Source organism: Hydractinia symbiolongicarpus, chromosome 4 (genome assembly GCF_029227915.1).
Source record: "Hydractinia symbiolongicarpus strain clone_291-10 chromosome 4, HSymV2.1, whole genome shotgun sequence".
Lineage (NCBI taxonomy): Eukaryota > Metazoa > Cnidaria > Hydrozoa > Anthoathecata > Hydractiniidae > Hydractinia > Hydractinia symbiolongicarpus.
The window spans coordinates 24,322,293-24,344,306 of NC_079878.1; the positions used below are offsets into that span (position 1 = coordinate 24,322,293).

At 36.2% G+C, this 22,014-nt stretch overlaps 1 protein-coding gene across 1 annotated transcript; it reads right to left on the reverse strand.

Annotated features, from left to right (window-relative positions):
- Positions 1-7,808: 7,808 nt before the first annotated feature.
- On the reverse strand, positions 7,809-8,777 carry LOC130642351 (uncharacterized). The gene has a single exon (XM_057449437.1). It carries the CDS (start codon positions 8,775-8,777, stop codon positions 7,809-7,811), a length of 969 nt encoding a protein of 322 aa, XP_057305420.1.
- Between the last annotated feature and the right edge of the window lie 13,237 nt (positions 8,778-22,014).

Sequence of the window (22,014 nt, forward strand, 5' to 3'; positions counted from 1 at the left end):
ACTTCAATAATAATGAAGATCCTAACTTTGATCCACAAAACGAAGATAGGGACAGGCTTCACAAAGTGAGACTGCTGATTGAGATGCTGCGTTAACGATGTTATGCTGTTTACTACCCAGGACAGAACTTGAGTGTTGATGAGTCTCTCGTACTTTTCAAAGGTCGTTTGAAGTTCAAACAGTACATCCGGACTAAACGAGCAAGGTTCGGAATCAAACTTTATGAACTTTGTAACTCCAGCGGAATAACTCTTGATTTTTTAGTGTACTGTGGAAAAGGTATGTTTTATGATGACGACGGCAATGAAGGGATGCCAACGACTGAACGTATTCCTGCATCATTGATGGTCCCGTACCTTTACAAAAATCACATCTTATTTACTGATAACTTCACCAGTCCGAGTCTTGCTGAATACTTTTTAAACCATGGCACCCATCTTTGCGGAACAGTTAGAAGTAATCGTAAACATTTCTGCAAGGATATCATCGATGTCGCGTTGGAAAAAGGAGAAGCATCTTTTTACAGATCAACCAACAACAACAAAATAGTTGTTTCAAAATACAGAGCTGCAAAGGACAAATCTGGTAACAAACCAAAAATTGTTTTTTTGCTATCAACATGTCATTCAGCCATAATGTCAGAAACTGGTCAGGCAAACAAAGATGGTGTAGCAATCCGCAAACCCACTATGATAAAATCGTACAACAGCCACATGGGAGGTGTTGACATGGTCGATTAGCAGCTTCATAACATAGATGTCCTCAGAAAACACTACAAGTGGTACAAAAAGGTTGCTTTCAGATTGATTATGCAAGCAGTATTGAATTCCCACAAACTTTTTCAGTTTCGTACCGGGAACGAAAAGAAGACCTTCTTGGAATTCCTACAGGATGTTATTGCAAGTTTAGCCAAGCAGAATGGGCTACCACGGAACTATGTCCCTGATGATGGTAGAGAGAGACTTACTGGTAGACATTTTCCATCAGTACGAGTTGCAGACGAAGATGCAAAAGACAAGAGGCTGTCCAAAAATTGCCGTGTTTGTTATGCAAAAAATAAGCGCACCGATAAAGGCCGTCCGCTGAAGACTGTCTATATTTGTGAAAAGTGTCCATCACAGCCAGGACTTCACCCTGACAAATGCTTTGAGATCTATCATACTCAAGAGCATTTTGGTGAATAAAGGGATGTTCTTGCTAATATTATGTAGAAACAATACGCGTACATTTTGTCACCTTTATGGACTTTTTAAAAGTTATGACGTCATCAGTACCGTTTATGATGTAAATTTTTCTCTTTTTTTGGTTCTATTCAGTATTATTTCATATTTACTCACACTCTAGATGTTTTCTTTTGTTTCATTTGCTTTTTTGATAAGAATTCAAGCAGAAATGGCCTTATACAAAAAATTAGCCTTTTCAGGCACCGTAAACGTTTACCGCCATCATGGAAAAGATTTTTTTAAATAATTTTTCTTGTTTATATTCTATGTTACCTTATAGATTTTCTTAACTATATCTAATTGATTTATGTGTTGAAAAAAAAAATTTAACTTGATTTTTACCATTTCTAAACAAATATTTGTTATTTTTCAATAACGGTGTAAGGATCTATTTATAGATTGTAACGTCACAAATTTTAATTTTTTTTTTGAAAGTTTTGTTTCAAATTATATAACAACAAAAGGGTGAAAATATCATGATGATTCCTTTTATACTTTTGTAGATATTAATATTTAAGTTAGTAAGGTTAAATTCCAGAGAAAATGCTCTGGGAATATAGAGGAAAAATAGCTGAGAGTGAAAGGGTTAATAAAAGCATTACGATGGAAACACAGCTACAGAAGCGCTCCCATATTCATTATTTTTTCTGTAATGGCATGAATCCAGCAACCATGTGATCAATTTTGCCGTGCATTTACTATTGCATGACTTATGTAATGAAATGCGATTCTGTAGGTGAAGTGAAATCGGGGTGAGTTTGTTATTTCTATGAAATTTGAACATGTTCTGGTCGTCAGTTTTCAATAAAATTTTCAGGTTAGTGTTTTTTCATGTATCTTTCAACTTTTAAAATAAAATAGGCGCCTCAAAAAAAATTGCTAACAGGGTGAATAAAAAGCCAAAAATCTGTATTTGAAAGCAACAGGAGTTTCCCTGGATAAACAAGCTACAACTTTATCTGCCGTCGATGCTTCCAAGATTGTCGCTGGTTTGGCAAAAACGGATGAAAAAGATATGCACAGAACGAAAAAGAAATTTAAAGTGACCTTATTTGTTGCTAAAAATCACTTAGTGTTGACAACATATCCAGAGTTGCTGAAGTTAGAGAGAAAACATGAAATTGACATTGGTATAGCGTACAACACTGACCGTGCTTGTTGAACATTTATTAATTACATAGGTAAAGATACGAAACAGCAGCAACTCAATGCTGATCTTGCGAAAGCCAAGCGTGCTTTGTGATGGTTTTACGTGCAACGCGGTTGTTGAAAATGAGGTAATATATGCATTAAATTTTACCTCACTTCAGTTAACTCAAATTGTGAAGTTAAGGTTTTTTTTCTCAGCATGACTCGTTCGAAGCATCAAAAATCTGTCGGTATTGCAGCTGCTCTCGCTAAAAGCTACAATGACACGATCATGATTTAAAGTGCAATTGAAAGTTAGGTTGCCAGCCAAAAAACTGATTGGCTTTGCTTCTAAAGGAACAAGTGTAAATCGAGGAAATAAAAAAATGGTGTTCCAAGAGGAATCGAAGTGGCTTGTATTTTTTGGTGCATCACACATCAGTTGAAATTGGCCTTATCTGGTGCTTCGAAAGGTACTAACTTTCATATTGTAGATGAGATGCTACTGAGGACATATTATTCATATCAGAGAGCACCAAAGAAAATTTAGAAGTTACGTCAGATAAACTACATAGAGGAAGGGGTTTAACCAAAAAAAAGCAGATGGCACTTGTGGAATCTCAGCCAAACTTGCCACTATGATAAATACAGTCTTTTTACAGAGCACTTGGAACATCTCAGTGAAGATAAAGCGGTGAAAGGAGAAGATCGCGCAAAAGGTTATATAACAAGTGGAAGCAGTCTAAAGTACCATTAATGCTGGCAATAAGTACTACCAAAATGTGAAAATGACAAATTTTGAAGCAGCTAAGAAGCATGTTAAAACAACGAAAAGCAATTTTGAAAATGTCATTGTGAAGATTGTTACATCACGGCTTATAGAAGAAGATGACAGTAGAGATATCTTCCGATGCGTTAATCAAATTTTAAACATGGAAGGTTGGCTCCCAGAAAAGGAAGACGAAAATGGAAATATTATAACAGATTATGAGTTTGCTGACGAAGGTTTATCAAATTTAAAACAACACTTTGATATTCCATTGAGGCATGCCGGCTTCAGCGCTTTAACAAATTAAAATTGATTTAACAGATCTGCATCTGTTAAATCAATTTCACGAACTCTTACTATACCCACACGAATAACTTTGTGTTGTAGCGTCTAGTAAGCATATTTGGTATCAATTAGGCTTTTTACGCCTAACAGATTGCTTCCATGTTTTGGTTTGCGAAACTAAACGCAAAAACACAAAGTGTTGGCAGTCAAAACATTGAATGCCTGCCAGTGAAACTATTTACAAGTTGGGACAAAGAACGATAAACATCAAACCACACAGCTATTGACTGACAATTCCGATACATAGCAAGCATCTAAACTATTCTACTTTAGAAAACTTCAATAAGCATAAATATAAAGAAAAAATAACACTTCAAAGGCGTACAATTCTACCAGACCCACATACGTTGGTTGAACTGTCTTGGATGACATGAAGCTTTTACCAAATATTCGATGGGGCAATAATGTACCCGATCATTACTCCCGCGAATATACCCACGAAAGTTTCAAGGCATTTAAATCTATGGAAGCTTGAATCCGAATTGCTATTTCGCACACCGTTAATGACAGATTCGCTGGAAGAATTGTAGATTTTAAAAGGCAGTGTTCGTTAAACGAACGGTACAGTGACAGGGAGTGCCTAGAGAATACAAGTATAAATAATTTTGTACAAGATTGTGACATTAAGTCCAAAGTATGCGAAATTCTCTCAAAAAATCGATGTCCCGATTCCAGTTGTATCATTGGAGGCTTGTCATCGTCTGAGAAATCGTAAAAGGGTAATAGTTGAATTTTCGAGAAGGACGGATTGTCAATTGACGATAAAGAACAAAGAGAAACTCAAAAACATAGATACCAGTAAATTTAACCTGCCGACTGGTGCTAGTATCTATATTAAACATAGTCTGTGTGGCTACTACAAGGCGTTGCGGAAAAAAAATTGATCCACTCATTTCGTGTGAGCAATGTTATCATTCACAACAAGATAACGGAATCTAGCGATTCGGTTCCTATAACGGATGTCAATGATCTTCAAAATCAGGTCGAAGACATAGATTTTTCTAATTTTTGAAAAAACTAACAGACGCACTACGCCTACTTTGTTTTTGTGCGCAATTTTCTATCTTGGTTTAGTATTGTTGCTAAGTTGGGCGAAACCAGGAAAAACTTTTCTGCATAATGGTAGACACTCACTGTGTTTGTGTGCTGTGTTCTTGTTGTACGGTTGCAATCCTTCTTTTTTTATTTTTTGAGTGTCATTTGATCGCGTTAAGATTTGCCATCTATTTTTACCACCACCATACCTTTTTTCTCTTTCCTGATAATAGTTTTATTAAGCTCTACTTGATCTGGGATTATATAATTATTCTCTTGATTGTTAATACTTTAAATGACCTTCGCATCATAATTTTTTTATTCTCTTCGGAATTGTTTGTTAATGGCTGTTAATTTTAAAACATATATAACTATCTCTTATTGATGACACATAGTATCTTTTGTGATTTTTTCTAAACATACAACTCAGTGTTTCTGGTTAATTCACTCTCTCAGTTGCTTTCTTAAGAGCACAGTAGTGTAGTTGTTGTTGTAAGTACATATTTTCAATTTTTTCTTTTTCGTTTTGTCACTTTAACACTTTGTTGATGCAATACACATGTGGTATAGGAATGAAAATTAAGACATTTCTTTTATCTATAATTTTTTATCTGTTCTACTCTGTACAATCTTGTATGACTGTGGTAAGAAATGGAGTCGTCACTCTCCAAAGATAAGACCAGTGCAGTTAAACCCCCTTGCTGACATTTTTTTCTTTTTTTTCTTTTTGACTGGGGTAATAAGTGAAGTCGTCACTCTCCAAAGATAGGACCTGGTACAGTCAAACCCCCTTGCGGGCGTAATTTTTATTTTGTTTTTCGCTTTTATTTTGACTGGGGTAATAAGTAGAGTCGTCACTCTCCAAAGACAAGACTACTAAAAAATAAAAATAAAAAATAGTCAAACCCCCTTGGTGACATAAACCGGAAGTTGTGGTGCTGACTGCAATTTCTCTAAGCTCTTCAAGGAAAAGGATGTAAGGTTGTACACCATTTAGCAAGCTTTGTTTGCAAGGGACCACTGCTCTGTCGTTGCAATAAAACCACTTATCATGCACTTGGTTATAAGCAACAGTAGTGTAATGGCCATTGTTCAAATTCCCAGAGTGGTTAATTACAGCTGTGTTTTTAAGTCTGTTAATTCCAATCACAAAGCTGTACAATGTGATTATTGTAACAAATGAGTCCGTATTCGCTGTAATGTTTCCCCTTTTTGTAACGATAAGGAGAGCTTCTCCCCCGTGTCCATGAATTTATTGAGGCCCTTTTTTCTCACAATTAAATTCCTTTTAACCTGAAATTTGTAATCAGTCCTATGACGTGGGAGGAGTCAAATGTAAGTATTATGAAATCAATGAGTTTTGGAAGAAAGGTTTTCCTGCATTCCATTTAAATATTGCCTCTCTTTCGCTCCATCTTTACGAACGTAAGCTCCTAATAAGCCAACTTGGGTTTGAATTCAGCATCATTAGTATAACTGAGACTAAGATCTCCACCCAAAATGTTTCTGATAATCTCTCCCTACATAACTACTCTTTTGAACATACAAAATACAATTTGCATACAAAAGTAAAGGAGCTAAATCTGTTTTTATGGAGATAAACAGGGGGACGGGTATAGTTGTTGGATGCATCTACAGACATCCCTGTATGTCAGTAGATGAGTTCAATTCACTTTATTCACCTTTGTTAAAAGTAGTCTCTAAACAAAAGAAAATGCTGGTTCTTTTAGGGGATTTTAACATCAACCTCTTAAACTGTGACACAGATAAACCTGTCAAGAATTCTTATAGATAATTTCCTCTTTCTTCTTGCTTGATGATTATGAGATAACAAAACAGCAAGCTGTAGTGATTCGACTAGTCTAATGACTTTTATTTTAAGTGGTAGAGGTTAAACCCTCTAAAGATCACTATGCAAAGCAAGATCCCTTTTACAATGATGGTCTGTACAACCAAGTTAATTGAAAAAGCAACCCTCTGGACAATACAAATATTGCAACAACAAAACAAAAAAACAACAACAACATATATTGACATAAAACGTGTATATATACAAATAAATAAAAACTATAAAAAGGGGGCAAACAACTACCTATGCGCCATGACTTGTGAACCTGGCTGTACCTTTACACGTGTTACGGGATCCCAACACTCAGCCTTACACAGGTGATTGATGCTTAGAACCAGCCTTGGTCAGGACCAGCCTGAAGTTACTGGGGTGATATGCGTGGGCGTAAAACCACGAAGACATGAAAGAGAAATTTCACACCCCCTTGCAGAGCTTCTTACAAGAATAACTATGGGTACAGCAGGATCGTTAACCCTGTAGACCAAGTGAGCAAACTTGGCCTCCCTACTGGACTGGGGTAAAAAGTGGGGTCGTCGCACCCAAAGACAAGACATAGTCGAACCCCCTTGCTATGCTTCTTATGATTACTCTATAAAAGAGTGAAGAATGAGCAAACTCTAGGTTCACGGTAGACTGCTTGTGACAGAAACAGCCGGGGTAATACAAAACCGCTAGGGAAAGATACACATACACAGAATAGTTATTTAAATCGGAAGGTGCAACTCTAACAACTGCTTTATCGTCACATCTTAACCATGAGCCACAGCTGCGATCTTTAATGAATGCCCAATAGTGACCTGCTCCTAGGGTGCCCGAATGATTAATAGTGGCAGCTAACGAATATTTGTTGTTAAATGATATGTCATCCGTTGGCTGAGAGCGGACTCTAAAAATGTCGTCATTTGAAGCAATGCAGGAACAAAAATTTGTTATTTTTTAGGGTTCTTCCATCAAGAAACGTAAACCTCTTCAGTTGGATATTTAGAATGTCTCTGCACTGAGTGAAAACCGTTTCGCTTATACTGTTTTGATAAGAAGAGCACTGCGGGCAAAGCCACCTGTCATTTCCAGACAAATTTTTGGGCTGCAAAAAACAATTAATTGAACCTGTAACGCTGTTTGAGATAGGGAGTGGCACAATAGGCATACTTCCCTCCCTGCTAGTTGATAAGAAGCATGCATTACATGACGTCGTAGTGGTTATAATGTTGGTGATGATATTATTTGCGATAACCGAAGGGCCTGTTAATTCACCCAAGACATGAAGCAGTATTTCTGGCACGTCCTGCTGGGTATTAATGTTGAATGGGGTCTTCCTAATGCTGGACATCTCACGCTGCAAGGCTCTTAAGAAGGCGGAAGGGTCAACAGCTGTGGAAGACTGGGACAGCATGGACATACTCAGCATAACAGACTTCAATAGAGGAGAAAGAAGAGAAGATTCCGAAGCACAATGTAATCAAAATGATGGGATTGCAGTTAATGCTTGCAGGATAGAAGTGGCGTCACAGGTGTTTCCTTTATTTATTAATCCTGCGTGAATTACTTTGCTGTGGGTAGGTGGGTCTGGGCCTGCTTTAACAGGTCTATTGGGCTTGGTGACTGTTGGTTGTTTGGCCTTTGGCATTAGAGGAGTGGGTATGGAACAGCTGGTTGAAATAGGGATGTGGCTGTGTTCATTCCATACCTTTGTATTTCTAGCGACCCAAATACAGAAAGAAGCTTTCATGCACATGTCACCAAGTTGACGAGCAGCTTGAAAAGTTTTTTTGCGGTCCAATCCCAGTCTTTTCAAACACGAAGAAACAGATCGAGAGCAGTAGCCTCTTGCACCTACCTCGATGGCAAAAAGATCTATATGCCAACCGTTTTGTTTGATGATGTTCACCAGAGGATTGTATTTGGACATCTTAGTTGAATGCCAAGTTTCCATATTTTCCTCGCATGGACAGGTAAGCTCTATCACAATCACATGCTTCCTGTTGTTGGTATAGATAACGAGATCTGGCCTGAGTGGTGTTAAAGCAATATGCCCAGGGAAAACAAATCCGTCCTTTAAGTCAGACATAATCATCCAATCGCAGGCGAGATGTAAAAGACTTGTAAGTTTAGACTTTTTACCATGAGTGTGGGCACCAGCTTTAACAAACTTAATGCTATTTAGCTGTTTTACAGGTGACGTGATGGACTTACAAAAAGTAGTGAGCAACTCCACAATTTCTTTTAAAACAGAATCGTGGCGGAATGTAAATCCACCTTGCGCAAGAGCAGTTTTGCAGGCACCTAGGATGTGAGCTGTATTGCACAATTTTTTTTCACATAAAAAACAAGAGGCTTCAGTGCATATCCGCCAACGCTTTAAATTACCTGGGGACGGAAGAACGTCGTAGGTCGAACTTAAGCAGAATGACACTAAGTTTGGTTGCATTGCCAACAAGGATTTCCAGGAGAGATCGTGCTACCCTTGCACCTGAAGTTGCGTAACTCTACCTACTTGTTCTTCTTCTTCTATTTCCTTTGCAGTGATCACTTTTCCTACTAGGATAACTAACTCCTCTAGTACTCTTATAGATAATATATTCTCTAACGCATCTCACCTCGACATTATGTCTGGTAATATCTGTAATATAATCTCTGACCACTTACCTCCATTCGTTATCTTTAACAAAAAAAAAACAGTGTATTCTCCTTCTAATGTTAAGACTAGTTTCGAAGTTGGAAAAATTTTGATAGTGAAAATTTTATTCTTGACATTCTTGATACAAACTGAAAACAAACTCTTGAAATAAGTTCTGGAAATGTAGACCTCTCTTTCGAGAAATTCTTTAACAGGGTTGAAGGCCTCCTGAATCAGTATGCACCTACAAAAGCACTGACTAAGCGTCAACACAAACGTGATTTAATTTCTTGGATCACTAAAGGTAATAGCGACCTTACGCAAAGGCGACGACAAGCGAAAATTCACCAGTTTTTTTTTAACTGCGCATGTGCAGCTGAGGGGAAACCCAAATTTATCGCCGTCTAGAAGAAGAAGTGAACGTGAGATGCAGCAGTTTAGCGATGTGTAGAAAACGTGAGCACTTTTTCCTAATAACTTCATAATTTTTTACACTTTTTGAATAATTTAGGTTGAGGGAAAGTTTCTACTTAACACAGAAGATATATGTGTATTTTTATAAATTTTTGTTTATGTTTTATTTTAGTTTTGGCATATTCTTTAAAACTAAAAAGAAAACAAAATGGCTAACCCTAACCCTACCGAAGACAAGCTAAAAGCAAGGTAAATATGCTTCTGGCATGTCTTTTGCCCATTAAACCATAAATGTTTAGTCTTGTTTTGTATATTTAACGTAGCCTAGAGTTTGGGAAGTAAGAGAGAAAGATTTGCATTTAATCAGATAGATGCTATGCCTATGTTGTGATTTGTGATGTTGTGGTTTGTGTGTGATGTGTGTAGTGATGTTAAAATGTTACTTAGCTAGCCATTTTTTTTAGTTCCAATAAACACCCAATGATGTGGACATCCCAGCATGATATTTTAATATGTCGGGAAATTTTGTTAATAGAACCTTAAAACCACAAACCGTCGACTAGAGAACGTGGTCAGGCATGGGGTACAATTGTAGCTGATTTGAATTGTATAACTGAAGTAGTATTTAATGTTAGTATACGTAGTGTTCCTGATAGATATAATAACTGCTTGAAAAATTCAAGAAACAAGAGAGATATTTGCAGAGCCTCAGGAATAGAGTTTGAAGAAGACGAGCTTGACCAACTGTTGTGAATTGGTTGAAAAAGCTCAAGAATCTGTTGTTGTACATGAAAAAAAAAACAATTTGGAAAAAAGTTGACTGTTGAAAATGATAAAGCTGCTGCTTTAGATCAACGTAATAAAGCCATGGAAAGACTTCGTGAAACCAAAAAACGTAAAAGTTTGATTGATGATGAATCACAGTACTGGTTCTGAAACACTAATATATTTGCGTGAAAAGGCTGAAAGAGATCAAGAAATGCGGCAGAAAGACATGAGGATTCGCCGAGAAGAAAATGCTTCATTTCGTGAGTTACTGGTTAAGATAAATGACGCTACAAAAGTGAATAATCTTTGCCAACAAGTCAAAAATCAAGAAAAACAGCAGCAGCTTCTGTTATTGCAACAGCACAAAATGATGGAGCAGCAAACACGTGTTGAGCAATTGCTAGTTAATTTTTTTGGACAAACAAATAAAAAACTTATGTATTGTATCTATATGCTGTTACGTTTTGTTGATATGTATACATAGTCTGTTTTTACTGTTCATAATCATATATATACTTCTGTATTTTTTGTTAGAACATAGAACTGGTTTCAAGTTACATGCCTAATGTTTAGTCTTTGTTTCTCAGAAACCTGTTTTTTCAGGAATTAAATTCCATTAATTAATACTTGGAAAAAAGTCATGCACCTGCTTACTATAAAGATAGGCCTTTACATTTATCTACTGAAAATAATATTCAATATTTGGAGGAGGTATTTGAAAAAAATTGAAGTTAAATTTCCATGCATGCAAGTTCGGGCATTTGCTAATAATGCACATATGATATACATTTTGCCGACTGCACTTAAGTCTACTTTTACATTCTTTTTGAAGTCTATGAATGCAAACCATGATTAAAAAGCCACTCTGCACTAACTCTGACAGCACTCATTGATTAATTGTAGTCTTTTTGTGGTTGTAAGTACAGTAAGTACAGGATTGCGAAAAACTCGAGCGACTTACGGCCAGTCCAAATAATTTTTTGGGAAATTTCGGGACCTCCCGCGTTTTTACACAAAATCCGACAAATGTCAGCGCGTTTTTGTTTGAGATTGGCACGTCGACATGATTCCGTTTTTGCCCGATTTAAGAAAAACAATAATAACCAACAGAAGATAAAGATGCAGCAAGAGAAATAAAGTCAGTAATTCAAGATGCTCAGTTTTAATAAGTTCACTTATTAAAAATGGCAGCGCCGCGATCGGTCGTCTTGCAAATTTTGTTAAAAATTGTTTTAATATCTTGTACTACAAGTTCTTGGTTTAACAACAGAAACGTTAACAATTCGTTTACTGGACTTATAATGTTAGATAATGTTATTAATAAACCAGATTTTAGTCATGAATCCTTGTTTATAATACAAAAAGAAAAGTCTTTATTTTTAAAACCAGATATTAGCGTACAACTGTTGCTATTACTTAGTGGTGATGTGGAGAGATGTCCTGGTCCTACTTTTATGGATTTCACAAGAAGAAAAGGTATGAAAATAATACATCAAATAATACATCAAGTTAATGTTAAGACCATTTGGTGCTACAACTGATTGAAATTATAGGCCATGTACTTTCTTATGACCATTATATAACACCCAGGTCTGCAAACAACCAGTTTGTCATGAATTACTTGGCAATATTGTTCTAAGCTAGTTAGAGAACATACAGGTTGATTTAGGTCTGTTAACTTGTGGTGAAAGTTTTGGTAAACAGATGGCATTATAAGATTAGAAATTATCTCAGTTGAGAAACAGGTCTTCCAAATCTTGGAATCATGTCTGAATAGCAGCAAGGATAACCATATCGTTCCAAAAATAAACATAGTGCCCCTATACCATCCACATTTAGGCGGTTGTAAGTAATTATTTCGTCTGATATCTTGAAAAATCTGAATTCACTCCAACATTCGTCGTCTGTCAGCTGTTCCAAATCAAACTTACCGTAATTCCAATATGGATAGTCTAACAAACATAGAAATTCTTCATCATCAATAAGATTATTTGCGTGAGCAAGAAAAAGAGCTTCTCTGACTTGCCTAAGATAAGCCAAGTGTTTTGCAAAAGAAAAAGCAAATGCAATATATCTTGTGTCGTCATCACGAGATTCAATAAAGACCAGATTGTCACAAGGAAAGTGAAGAAAATTCAATTTAAAGACTGTCAACCTAGAGTAAGTAAAAAAATTATTTCTTCCCTCAGCATTTTCCGCTGCAAATGAACAGACATTTTGCATAGTATGTCAGATTTTAGGTGTAATAAAAAGACCCCTAAATTAGTTACGGTTCAATGCGCATGAAAAAAAAAAAGATAAAAAATTTGAAGAAACGCCAACTACGCGTGCTAAACTGGAAAGAAAGAAGAAATGTAGTAGTTTTATACTAACCATATAGCTTTTTTGTCATGATTCGCGAAACAACTATATTGTTTCAGGTTGTTCGCGAACTTTTATCGGGTAGCTCACATACTGTCAGCGGTTGTGAATTAGAAAATGTGGAAATATATCTGGAGTTATCGAGAATAATATCTCGACGCAAACTGATTGGACAGATGTGCAAACGTTGAAATCCGTTATTACAAATACCCAACTGGTGCCTGATGAAGAAGATGAACGAGAATCTATTTACCACATATCTCGAGGTTTTTCACGCTCTGAAAATCCGGTACTTGCCGAAAATTATTTTTTTTTGAACAGGAAAAACGCGATCAAGTGTGTACTTTCATTTCTATTTTTGTTTTTCTGCATAGTTCTGTAAAAAGTTATTAATACCTTCTTTTACTTTTACGCTAAGAAGAAAACTAAGGAAAGTCAATACGTCCCTCGTTATAAAAATTCTCGAAAAGATTTATCGAAAAGATTTATCGCAGTTAAAGTACAAATCTTATGAATGTATTAAAGGAGTGCATGTGGTCTTTCTCAGTGTCACTGGTCTTTCCTAGTTGCCAAGAAACCGTTACGGTGAACAGCAATTTTAAACATTAAAAGCTTGTTTTTGAAAATCGAGAAAATAGTTGTTTGGAAATATTTGTCATTTTGAGAGACGCGTTAGTCAAATTTGAATAAAATTTTGTGAGTGTCTTCAGACATAGATATGTTAACATGTGAAATAGGTATATTGAAAAGTAGCAGAAGAGAAATGTAATTTTTTGGGTTTATTTTGAAGGTTTGTTGATTTTTTGCGCTTTCCAAAAGTTGTATTTTTGGTCACATGATCAACATTTAACGTCATTTTTGACCTTTTGCGCAGAGTAGTGGAGCGAGCGGCGCAGACCACAGCCTATTTCTTTATTAAGGTGGTTCCAGGGGAACTAAATGGTGTTTTTTGACATTTTCGTCAAAATAGAGTTTTATATATCGCTGGAAAGCTTATTCTCTCTGCTTTAAGGTAAAAAAAAAATTATCATAAAAAGTGGAACCAATGTTGCGCAATAGCTCCCGGAAGTCACCCTGTCAATTCCCGAAGATCCTTAGCAACCAGCCTTAGCAACGCCATTTTCGTTACACCTCCTGTTCCTGATGCCGTAGAGAGTTTAAATTTCCGCCATTTTACGCCCAATACGCCCGTGTATCTCTGACGACCATTTTGAGCTATTAGTTATACTGCAAATCCACACAACAGCGTTCTGAAATTGGAGCTCCTGGAGAAAAGTCACAACATTTTAATGTCTTCTCCAGTTTTGTATTGCAGTTGTTTTGTGGTGAGATATACATACACAAGGAGCAGAAAAAGGAAAGGATTTGCTGGAACGCGTCATGTCAAGACAGCGAAAAGTAGTACACCGACAACTGATGAAATCAACGCTGACGCGCAACCTTCTGGTGCTTCTGCTAACAAATTGAGCGTTTCTACTCAATCTGCTATTGATAATCCAACTGAAACTGGTTTAGAAAACTGTAATTTCATTGTTGAGAGTGATTTGTTTATGTCACTTATATTGTCGATTGGCTCATGTATTGATTGCGCAGCAGGTGTGAGTGTTGAACATTTGATGGCCGAGAAAATGGGACTTGCTCATTTCTTTAAAATATCATGTACTGTTTGCCCTTGGCATATCAAATTTAGTTCCTCCAAACAATGTGATAGGATTGAAGGAACTACTGGACGTACTGGATATGAAATCAACCGAAGAACAATAGTAGCGTTCCGGGAAAACGGTCTCGGTTTGTCTGGTATTGAATCCTTTAGTCGATGTATGAATATGCCGCAACCGATGTCAAAGACTACTTTTGATGAAATAAGTAGTAGCATTCATAATGCTTATGTTGAAACTGCCCAAGAGTCTATGAATAAAGCTGCAAAAGAAGCACGTTTGAAGTATATAGAAGAGGATCCTACTAATGTTGACGAAGACGGTGTTACTGATAAAAGCGTAAGCGGAGACGGAGCTTGGCAAAAGCGCGGATATTCTTCTTTAAATGGAGTAATGACTCTAATCGCAGAGGGAAAATGCATAGACAATGAAGTTATGTCTAAAAAATGTAGACAGTGTGATGTGTGGGAGAAAAAGAAAGGAACAGAGGAGTATGAGAAATGGAAAGAAACTCATGATAACTTTTGTTCTATGAATCACCAAGGCAGCTCAGGCGCGATGGAAGTAACCGGCTTGAAACAAATTTATCATCGTTCAGTGAAAAACCATAAACTAAGATATAAATTCTATATTGGAGATGGAGACAGCAAATCATTTGCGGAAGTGAGTAGCTCTAACCCATACCCTGGCCACAACCTCACAAAGGGTGAATGCATTGGCCATGTACAAAAACGGGTCGGAACGCGTTTACGCAAAATCAAAGTTAGTTACAAAGGCCGAAAGTTGAGCGATGGAAAAGGAATCGGGCGAGGTAAAGGTCGTCTTACAGACAAGATTATGAACACATTACAAAATCACTACGGTATGGCAATACGTCAAAATACTGGCAGTTTGTACGCTATGAAAAAGTCAGTCGCCGCGGTATTATTTCACTGCACTGCAGACCCAGACCCCGAGAAACGTCATCGGTTTTGCCCTCGCACAAAGGACTCCTGGTGTAAATACCAGAGTGACAAAATCACTGGTGAGAAAACCTACAAAGGTAAACTCAATATTGACAAAACAGTCTCAGATGTAATTGCTGATGTATTTTCAAATAAAGATTTGGGAAACGAAGAACTTTTGAAGAAGTGTTTGCACGGTCAAACTCAGAACGTTAACGAGTCATTGAACAATTTGATTTGGATAAGGTGTCCGAAAAGGATTTATGTTGGCAACACAACCTTTAAAACAGCAGTTGCCTCAGCAGTGATTAGTTTTAATGAAGGTGAATCAGGACTTATTTCTGTTTTTACAAAACTTGGAATCGAACCAGGTCATTTTACAGCTACCAGCTTTCAAAAAGCTGATCTTCGACGGGTCAAAGAGTCAAACCGAAAAGGCACAGAGGCCGAAAAACTCCGCAGAAAGAGGCTAAGAGCAGCCAGAAAAGGATTTGATGATAAAAATGCTGAGGAGGAAGGAGATGTATATGGATATGGAGAACATTAACTAGACTTATTTAGACTTTTTCATGCAATATTTTTAGTAATTTTCATAACTTTTTTTTCAACGCGCGATATCTCAAAACTAGTTTTTCGCTTAATTTGCAACCTCTCAACAAGGATAACTTTTGAACCAGTTAAGCTTTTTGCATGAAATTTTCAGGAAATGTTCTTCATTCTATCTAGCATGTGGTGAATTGAACACTTTTTTGATTAAGGTTCTACTTTTTTACCAACTGACTCTAAGGTTGAGGTGATTAATCTTCATTTCTGCTATTTCAAGTTTGAGCGCTAACCCGGTGTGAACAGGTGAAAATATAAAAAAAATGGCCCACTCACCACATGCTCCTACATATAAAGCATCTATCTACCAAGTTTCAATTCAATCAGAAAATCTGTTGTGCAGATATCCTTGTTGAAAAATGGGTCATTTTTTGCCCTAAAATTTGCTTAATTATGCGCATAATTAATGACGTCATTAATTTTTTTTTTTGAAATTGTTATTTTTCTTCCTATTTTCATAATATACACCTTTGCTCAAAAGGATTTTGAAAAAATTCCATTTTTTTAAAAAAAAACAAGAGTTCCCCTGGAACCACATGATCAACATATAACGTCATTTTTGACCTTTTGCGCAGAGTAGTGGAGCGAGCGGCGCAGACCACAGCCTATTTCTTCATTAAAGAGCCAAATTAAGCCTGTATAGGATTTCCGCGTCTCGCCCCCTTTACATCAAAATTATCAAGCACTCTTCCCAAGAGTTTTGATTTCGTCCATTTTGGTTTTGTTTCCCAGCAATTTAATCCAGTAGTTTTTTCTGAAATTTCTGACTAAGTGAGACAACACGAATTTAAAACAGCAATGGGGAGTTTTTTTTGTTATTTAAATATGGCGACAATGTGAGGACAACGAGAATTTCACTGGAGAAAGACGAGAGTTTTACTGGAAAAGTTTACCTTTTACATCTATCAATATCAGGTAGTAATATCTTTATTTAATTCTCATTAGATATACTTTATCTTAACTTATTAAATTTTAGTGCTTGCTTTTTTTTCGTTATATATAAAAAAAGAGAATCGGAGTAACTACATCGCAATGCAGATATAACTAGCGTTTTAAGGTGGTACAACACCAAAAATTGGCAAATTTTCGAAAAATCTTCAATTTTGTGTTTTTGACATGGTATGCTAAAAACATTCAAAAACATCTGGAGAAAATTTGAAATCAAAATCTCCTTTCTATAATGAGTTATAGCTATTCAAGTAACAGGGACTAGGAATTATTTTCCTTAGCAACGGTAGGACTAAATTTTTAATTTGGTTGCTAGGGGCTTTTCTCATAAAATAGTGGCCTAAAATTCACAGGATTTCCGCGCCCTTTACCATCCCCGTATCTTCTTTGCTCAGAAACTCGCAAAATATCTTAAAGCTATTTTTCAAAACCTCAACATGTTTATTTTGTGATGGTTGGTGTTGCAGACTTATGTAATGTCAGTCTATGTTCATCTCTATGTTTATGCTTTTGTTTTAGTGGATCTGTGACAATTCTGACTACTCCAAATTGCTTTTTAGTTCAGTAATGTCTAGCATTAAGAAAAAAAACCCATCTAGAAAGAGAAAAAGAAAATGGAATGGTGTTGTGCCATCCAAACATCGTAAACAACAACCACTGAGTTATCCTGTCAACGACTTTGAAAATGTTTCTTGTGCAAGTTCTCGTAAACTTAATCTGGATTCATGCTCTCAAGGTGGCAGCTCAAACAATTACTTTATCGCTTTGAACTTTGAGATTTTAAAGGAGTTAGTAGCTGCAACATCATGTCCTGATTGCCTTGAAGGGGAAATGACTATTGTTGACATCGCTAAACAACGCATGGGTTTTTGTCATCTGTTAGAATTAAAATGTACGCTCTGCGATTATTCTAAAAGGTTCCGCTCATCTCAAGTAGTTGAAAACAAAATGGATGTGAAAAAACCAAAAATTACTGATGGGACAAAAAAGAAGAAAGCTTCAAAAATATCAATTAATCCTTTTGATATCATGTCCGCTTTGTTATTGGTTTGCGGGAAATCGGTACTGGTCATGAAGCAATGAAAACTTTGTCATCATGTTTGAATATGAATTGCTTGACACCAAATGGTTATAACAAAATCAAACAGTCTGTGTTAATAGCATATAAAAATGTAGCAGAAAAAAGCATGTCAAGAGCTGCTTCAGAGGCAAATTCTCTTGGCGATACGACTGGTATTAAACAATTACGGGTTTCCATTGATGGCTCTTGGCAAAAAAGAGGACATGTGTCCAAAAATGGAGTTGTAACAGCTGTTTCAGGTGACAAATGTGTAGATGGTGCTAAAGGTGTTCTAGATGTTTTGAAATGTTTTGGTTTAAGTGGTGTTGTATCTGAAGCTTCTACGTCACACGGGAACAAAATCCGAATTAACCGCATGAAACAAAAGTCCTCGGAGAAGGGGAAAAAACGACGTAAAACATTAAGATCCATCAAAAAGGGATTCATTGACGATGAAAACTTGAAAGATAGTTATATTGCTGGAGGATACTAAAGTTTTTCTCATTTTTAGGATCATTTATCTGGAATTTTCATGTTACTATTTTTTAACGGCTTTTTTCTTTTTCTCACTTTTTTGTCATTCACGAGATTTCAAAACACAATTATTCAACAACTACTTCTCCAATAGACCTGAAATTTTGACAGGTTGTTCAATGTGGGAGACTTCAAAACACAATTATTCAACAACTACTTCTCCAATAGACCTGAAATTTTGACAGGTTGTTCAATGATCTTGTGGAATCAAACTAACAGATACAATTCAGGAATAAGGCATTAGAAATTTATTTATGGCACTTTGAGGTCAATTTTTATGCAAAATTTTGGCTGTTTTTCTGAAATTTTCAAAAAACAAATAATATTTTTCATATAGGTTATCCTTGACAAAACCTATCTGTTAATTTGTTACTTAGACCATCTTCAATCAGTGTGTGAAGTTTGAAGACTAACTGTTGAGGCTAGCTTGAGTTATCCTGTTTTTCAATGTGGGCCGAAAACAGGGCTTTCTCGGGTATTTTTCCGCCATTATGGATAGGCCACATGTAAAAAAAAAATTTTTTCAAGTTTTTTTGTCTTTCAATCTTGAGTATGTTTGAATTTTTATAGAAGATTTGTCAAGATTATTATATTTAAAAAAAAATGCCATGTTGGTGTTGTACCACCTAAAGACAGAAATGTAATTGAAAAAAAGGAGGTTTCTCTCCAAAGAATATGAATTTCGGCTGTACTGAAACGAACACTTATGAAGGTGAAAACATGAGGATTGGTGAAATTCACTCAAGGTCGTGGTGCACTAGACTACCGAGTTGATAGCAATTCTGGTATCGTAGTTGCTTATTGGTAGATATGCTCATAGCATTATAGAGTGAAAATCAAGACCAAACGTTGGTATGTCAAAATCTTTTGGCACCTGGTAGATATTTGTTAAGTGAATGTATGGAATTTGTATCGTCGTCATTGCATTAAAAACGGCAAACCAAAAAGGAAAATGCAATCTTTGTTATCGTTTTCTTCTGATCTATGCAAATAAACCGGTAACTGTTGCCAAGCCTGGTCGTCCCACAAAGTAAGCGTGCAGCAGTTGACAAGTGCATTAATTAAAAGGTTTTTTGTGTGAGGTGTTAAACAGGATGCAATGGTTCTAATTTTAGAATATTTAATTAGTATTTTTCTATTTATGCCATTAATAGACTGGATGGAGGGAGTTTCTTAGAATTTGATAATTTGAGCCTCAACCATTTGGACTATGGTTTTGTTATATACGAACAACATTTGCTAGCTCTGTTTGTATGTTAGCTATATGTATAAAAGTTTCTTAATATTGGAGATTTCTAAAAATTTGGTCTTTCTGAGCCTAAGGTTTCTTATCAACTGATTTCTTGTAAATCAAGCATGTAAATTTTTTTTTTAAAAAATGAAGGTGACCGATCAATTAGACGATACAAATTGAATATAGTTACGATTAATTTAATTAAATGGCATTAACCTTTTTTTAAGTTTTTTCATATATATTTGCGTAATTACCTTAATGTTATTGCAGTAATTTTTTTTTTCGAAACAAAATTGCATTTTGCGATATATATAAAAATTGTCAAAAATTTTATCAAATGTTATTAACATTCACATAATCACAATTTAATCCTGATATTTGTGTCAATAAAATTAATTCATGAAATTTTCACGCAAGTTCATGCTTATGTTTGTCAATAAACTACGCTGTAAGTTTCTGAGTATAATATGGAACTGTTAAGTTCTGTATGCATGTATGTATGTATGTAATCATGCCCTGTTGGTCTAGTATGGCTATGACACTCATGCAAATGAGAGATCCAGGTTCAAATCCTGGACAGGGGTAGGAGAAACAAAATTATTTTATATGAGTATATGATATTAGCTATACTGAGTACAGTAGGTAATCTTTGAGTTGTAATAGATCTATCATTTTATGGTATCTATCTTTATCTATCACTCAATATTTTGTATACTCTTGGAGTAATATGATACACATCTAGGATATATTGAGTATACGTAATCTTTGAGTTGTACGGGGAGATTTTCTATTACAGTGGCTGTGAAAAAGGTTTACAATACAGCAAGCTGCACTGAAGTATCTTGTCTACAGGGACGGTGGATGTAAATAAAATTAGGATTAGGTTCCCAGAAGAAGGTGCTGGATACACTTTCTTGCTTATTACAAGCTTGAGTACTGTTCAACTTGGACCTATATGTAGTGAATAGCCAGCTTAATATTGGCTCAAAGAAGCTAAAATTGAACTAATCTACAAATATAATAGGTAACACAACATTAAACACAAGACAAATATCATAACATTCACCCTCCTCTAGAAGGAGGGTAAATACTTCAAAACAAATATACCAGCAAATATATTAGCATAGAAAATACTCAAATGCTTTCAGAACCGATGGGTAATTAAATATAGCGACGCTGTATAATTACCGAACTTTCACTTCCAAAACACAACAATGTCCAGCGACTTTACCATAATTACAAGTCGAGTCTTTCCGGAGGTCTTCGAATTCGCGTAGACCGTCTTGGCACATTATCTGGTACTACAACTTTTGGGTGTTGTACATCGTGGTTAGCCAACAATACTACAGGGATTTCATTCGTTTCAACACCACTTTCTACAGGCAAGGTTTTAGAATTATTATGGGTTTCTACTCTACCATCTTCATCACGAACATCAAGACGGCATTGTTCTACTGGTGCCAGTTGTTTCGTTGATACAGTTGTTTTCCTTCCATCTGGAAGCCGAACATGGGCATAATGTGAATTTGCTTCAATCAAATCTACTTCGTCAACTAAGGGTTCATATTTACTATGTCTGACATTGCGTTTCATGAGTACGACTCCAGGGTGCATCAGCCATGATGGCATAGAGGTACCTGTCGCTGATCTTCTTTTGTAACTGAACATCCGTTCATGAGGTGTACAATTGATTGCAGTACATAACAACGATCTTGTTGGGTGAAGGGCATCTTGCAAAACCTTTTCCCATTCAGTAATATGAAGACTCCTTGATTTAAGGGCAAGCAAAACAGATTTCCAGATGATGCCATTGTACCTTTCTACTTGACTATTTCCAGTAGGGTTGTATGGAGTGGTCCTACCGGAAGGAATGCCTTTTGTATGCAACCAGTTTTTGAGTTCCTCTGATATGAAGGATGCCCCACGATCTGAATGAACATATCCAGGAGTGCCAAAAACTGAAAATAAATTTGTCAGACATTTGATTACTGGTAATGTAGATATGTCTTTAACAGGATATGCAAAAGGAAATCTTGAGTATTCATCTACTATCGTTAGCAAGAATGGATGTATTCTGGAGGGTAGCGGCCCGTTGAAGTCAATCGAAATTCGTTGAAAAGGTTGAGTGGCTTTGATAAGGTGTGTTTCAGTCGGTTGATAATACCTGGGTTTGATTTCTTGACAAGCACGACATTCTCGACATGTTTTCTTAACATCTTCGATTGAAAAATGGAAGATTTCGAGCTTTCACAAAGTGATTAAGGCGAGTTTCACCAGGATGACATAAAGCTGCATGGATCTCTGCCAATGATTCCGAATAAACAATGGCACATTTTACTCTAGTCAAAGTATCCGGAGCTTAATTACATTTCCCGGGGCGATAATGTATATCATAAGAATATGGAGAGAGTGCTATTCTCCAACGCATAATCTTGTCGTTCTTGATTTTAGAAGAAGCCTTGTAGTCGTACATGTATGAAATTGATCCCTGGTCAGTTATTAATGTGAAATGTCTACCACGTAA

What these genes read in the sequence shown, in the direction of transcription:
- LOC130642351 (XM_057449437.1), bottom strand. Translation starts at nt 8,777, where the DNA reads ATGCAACCAAACTTAGTGTCATTCTGCTTAAGTTCGACCTACGACGTT.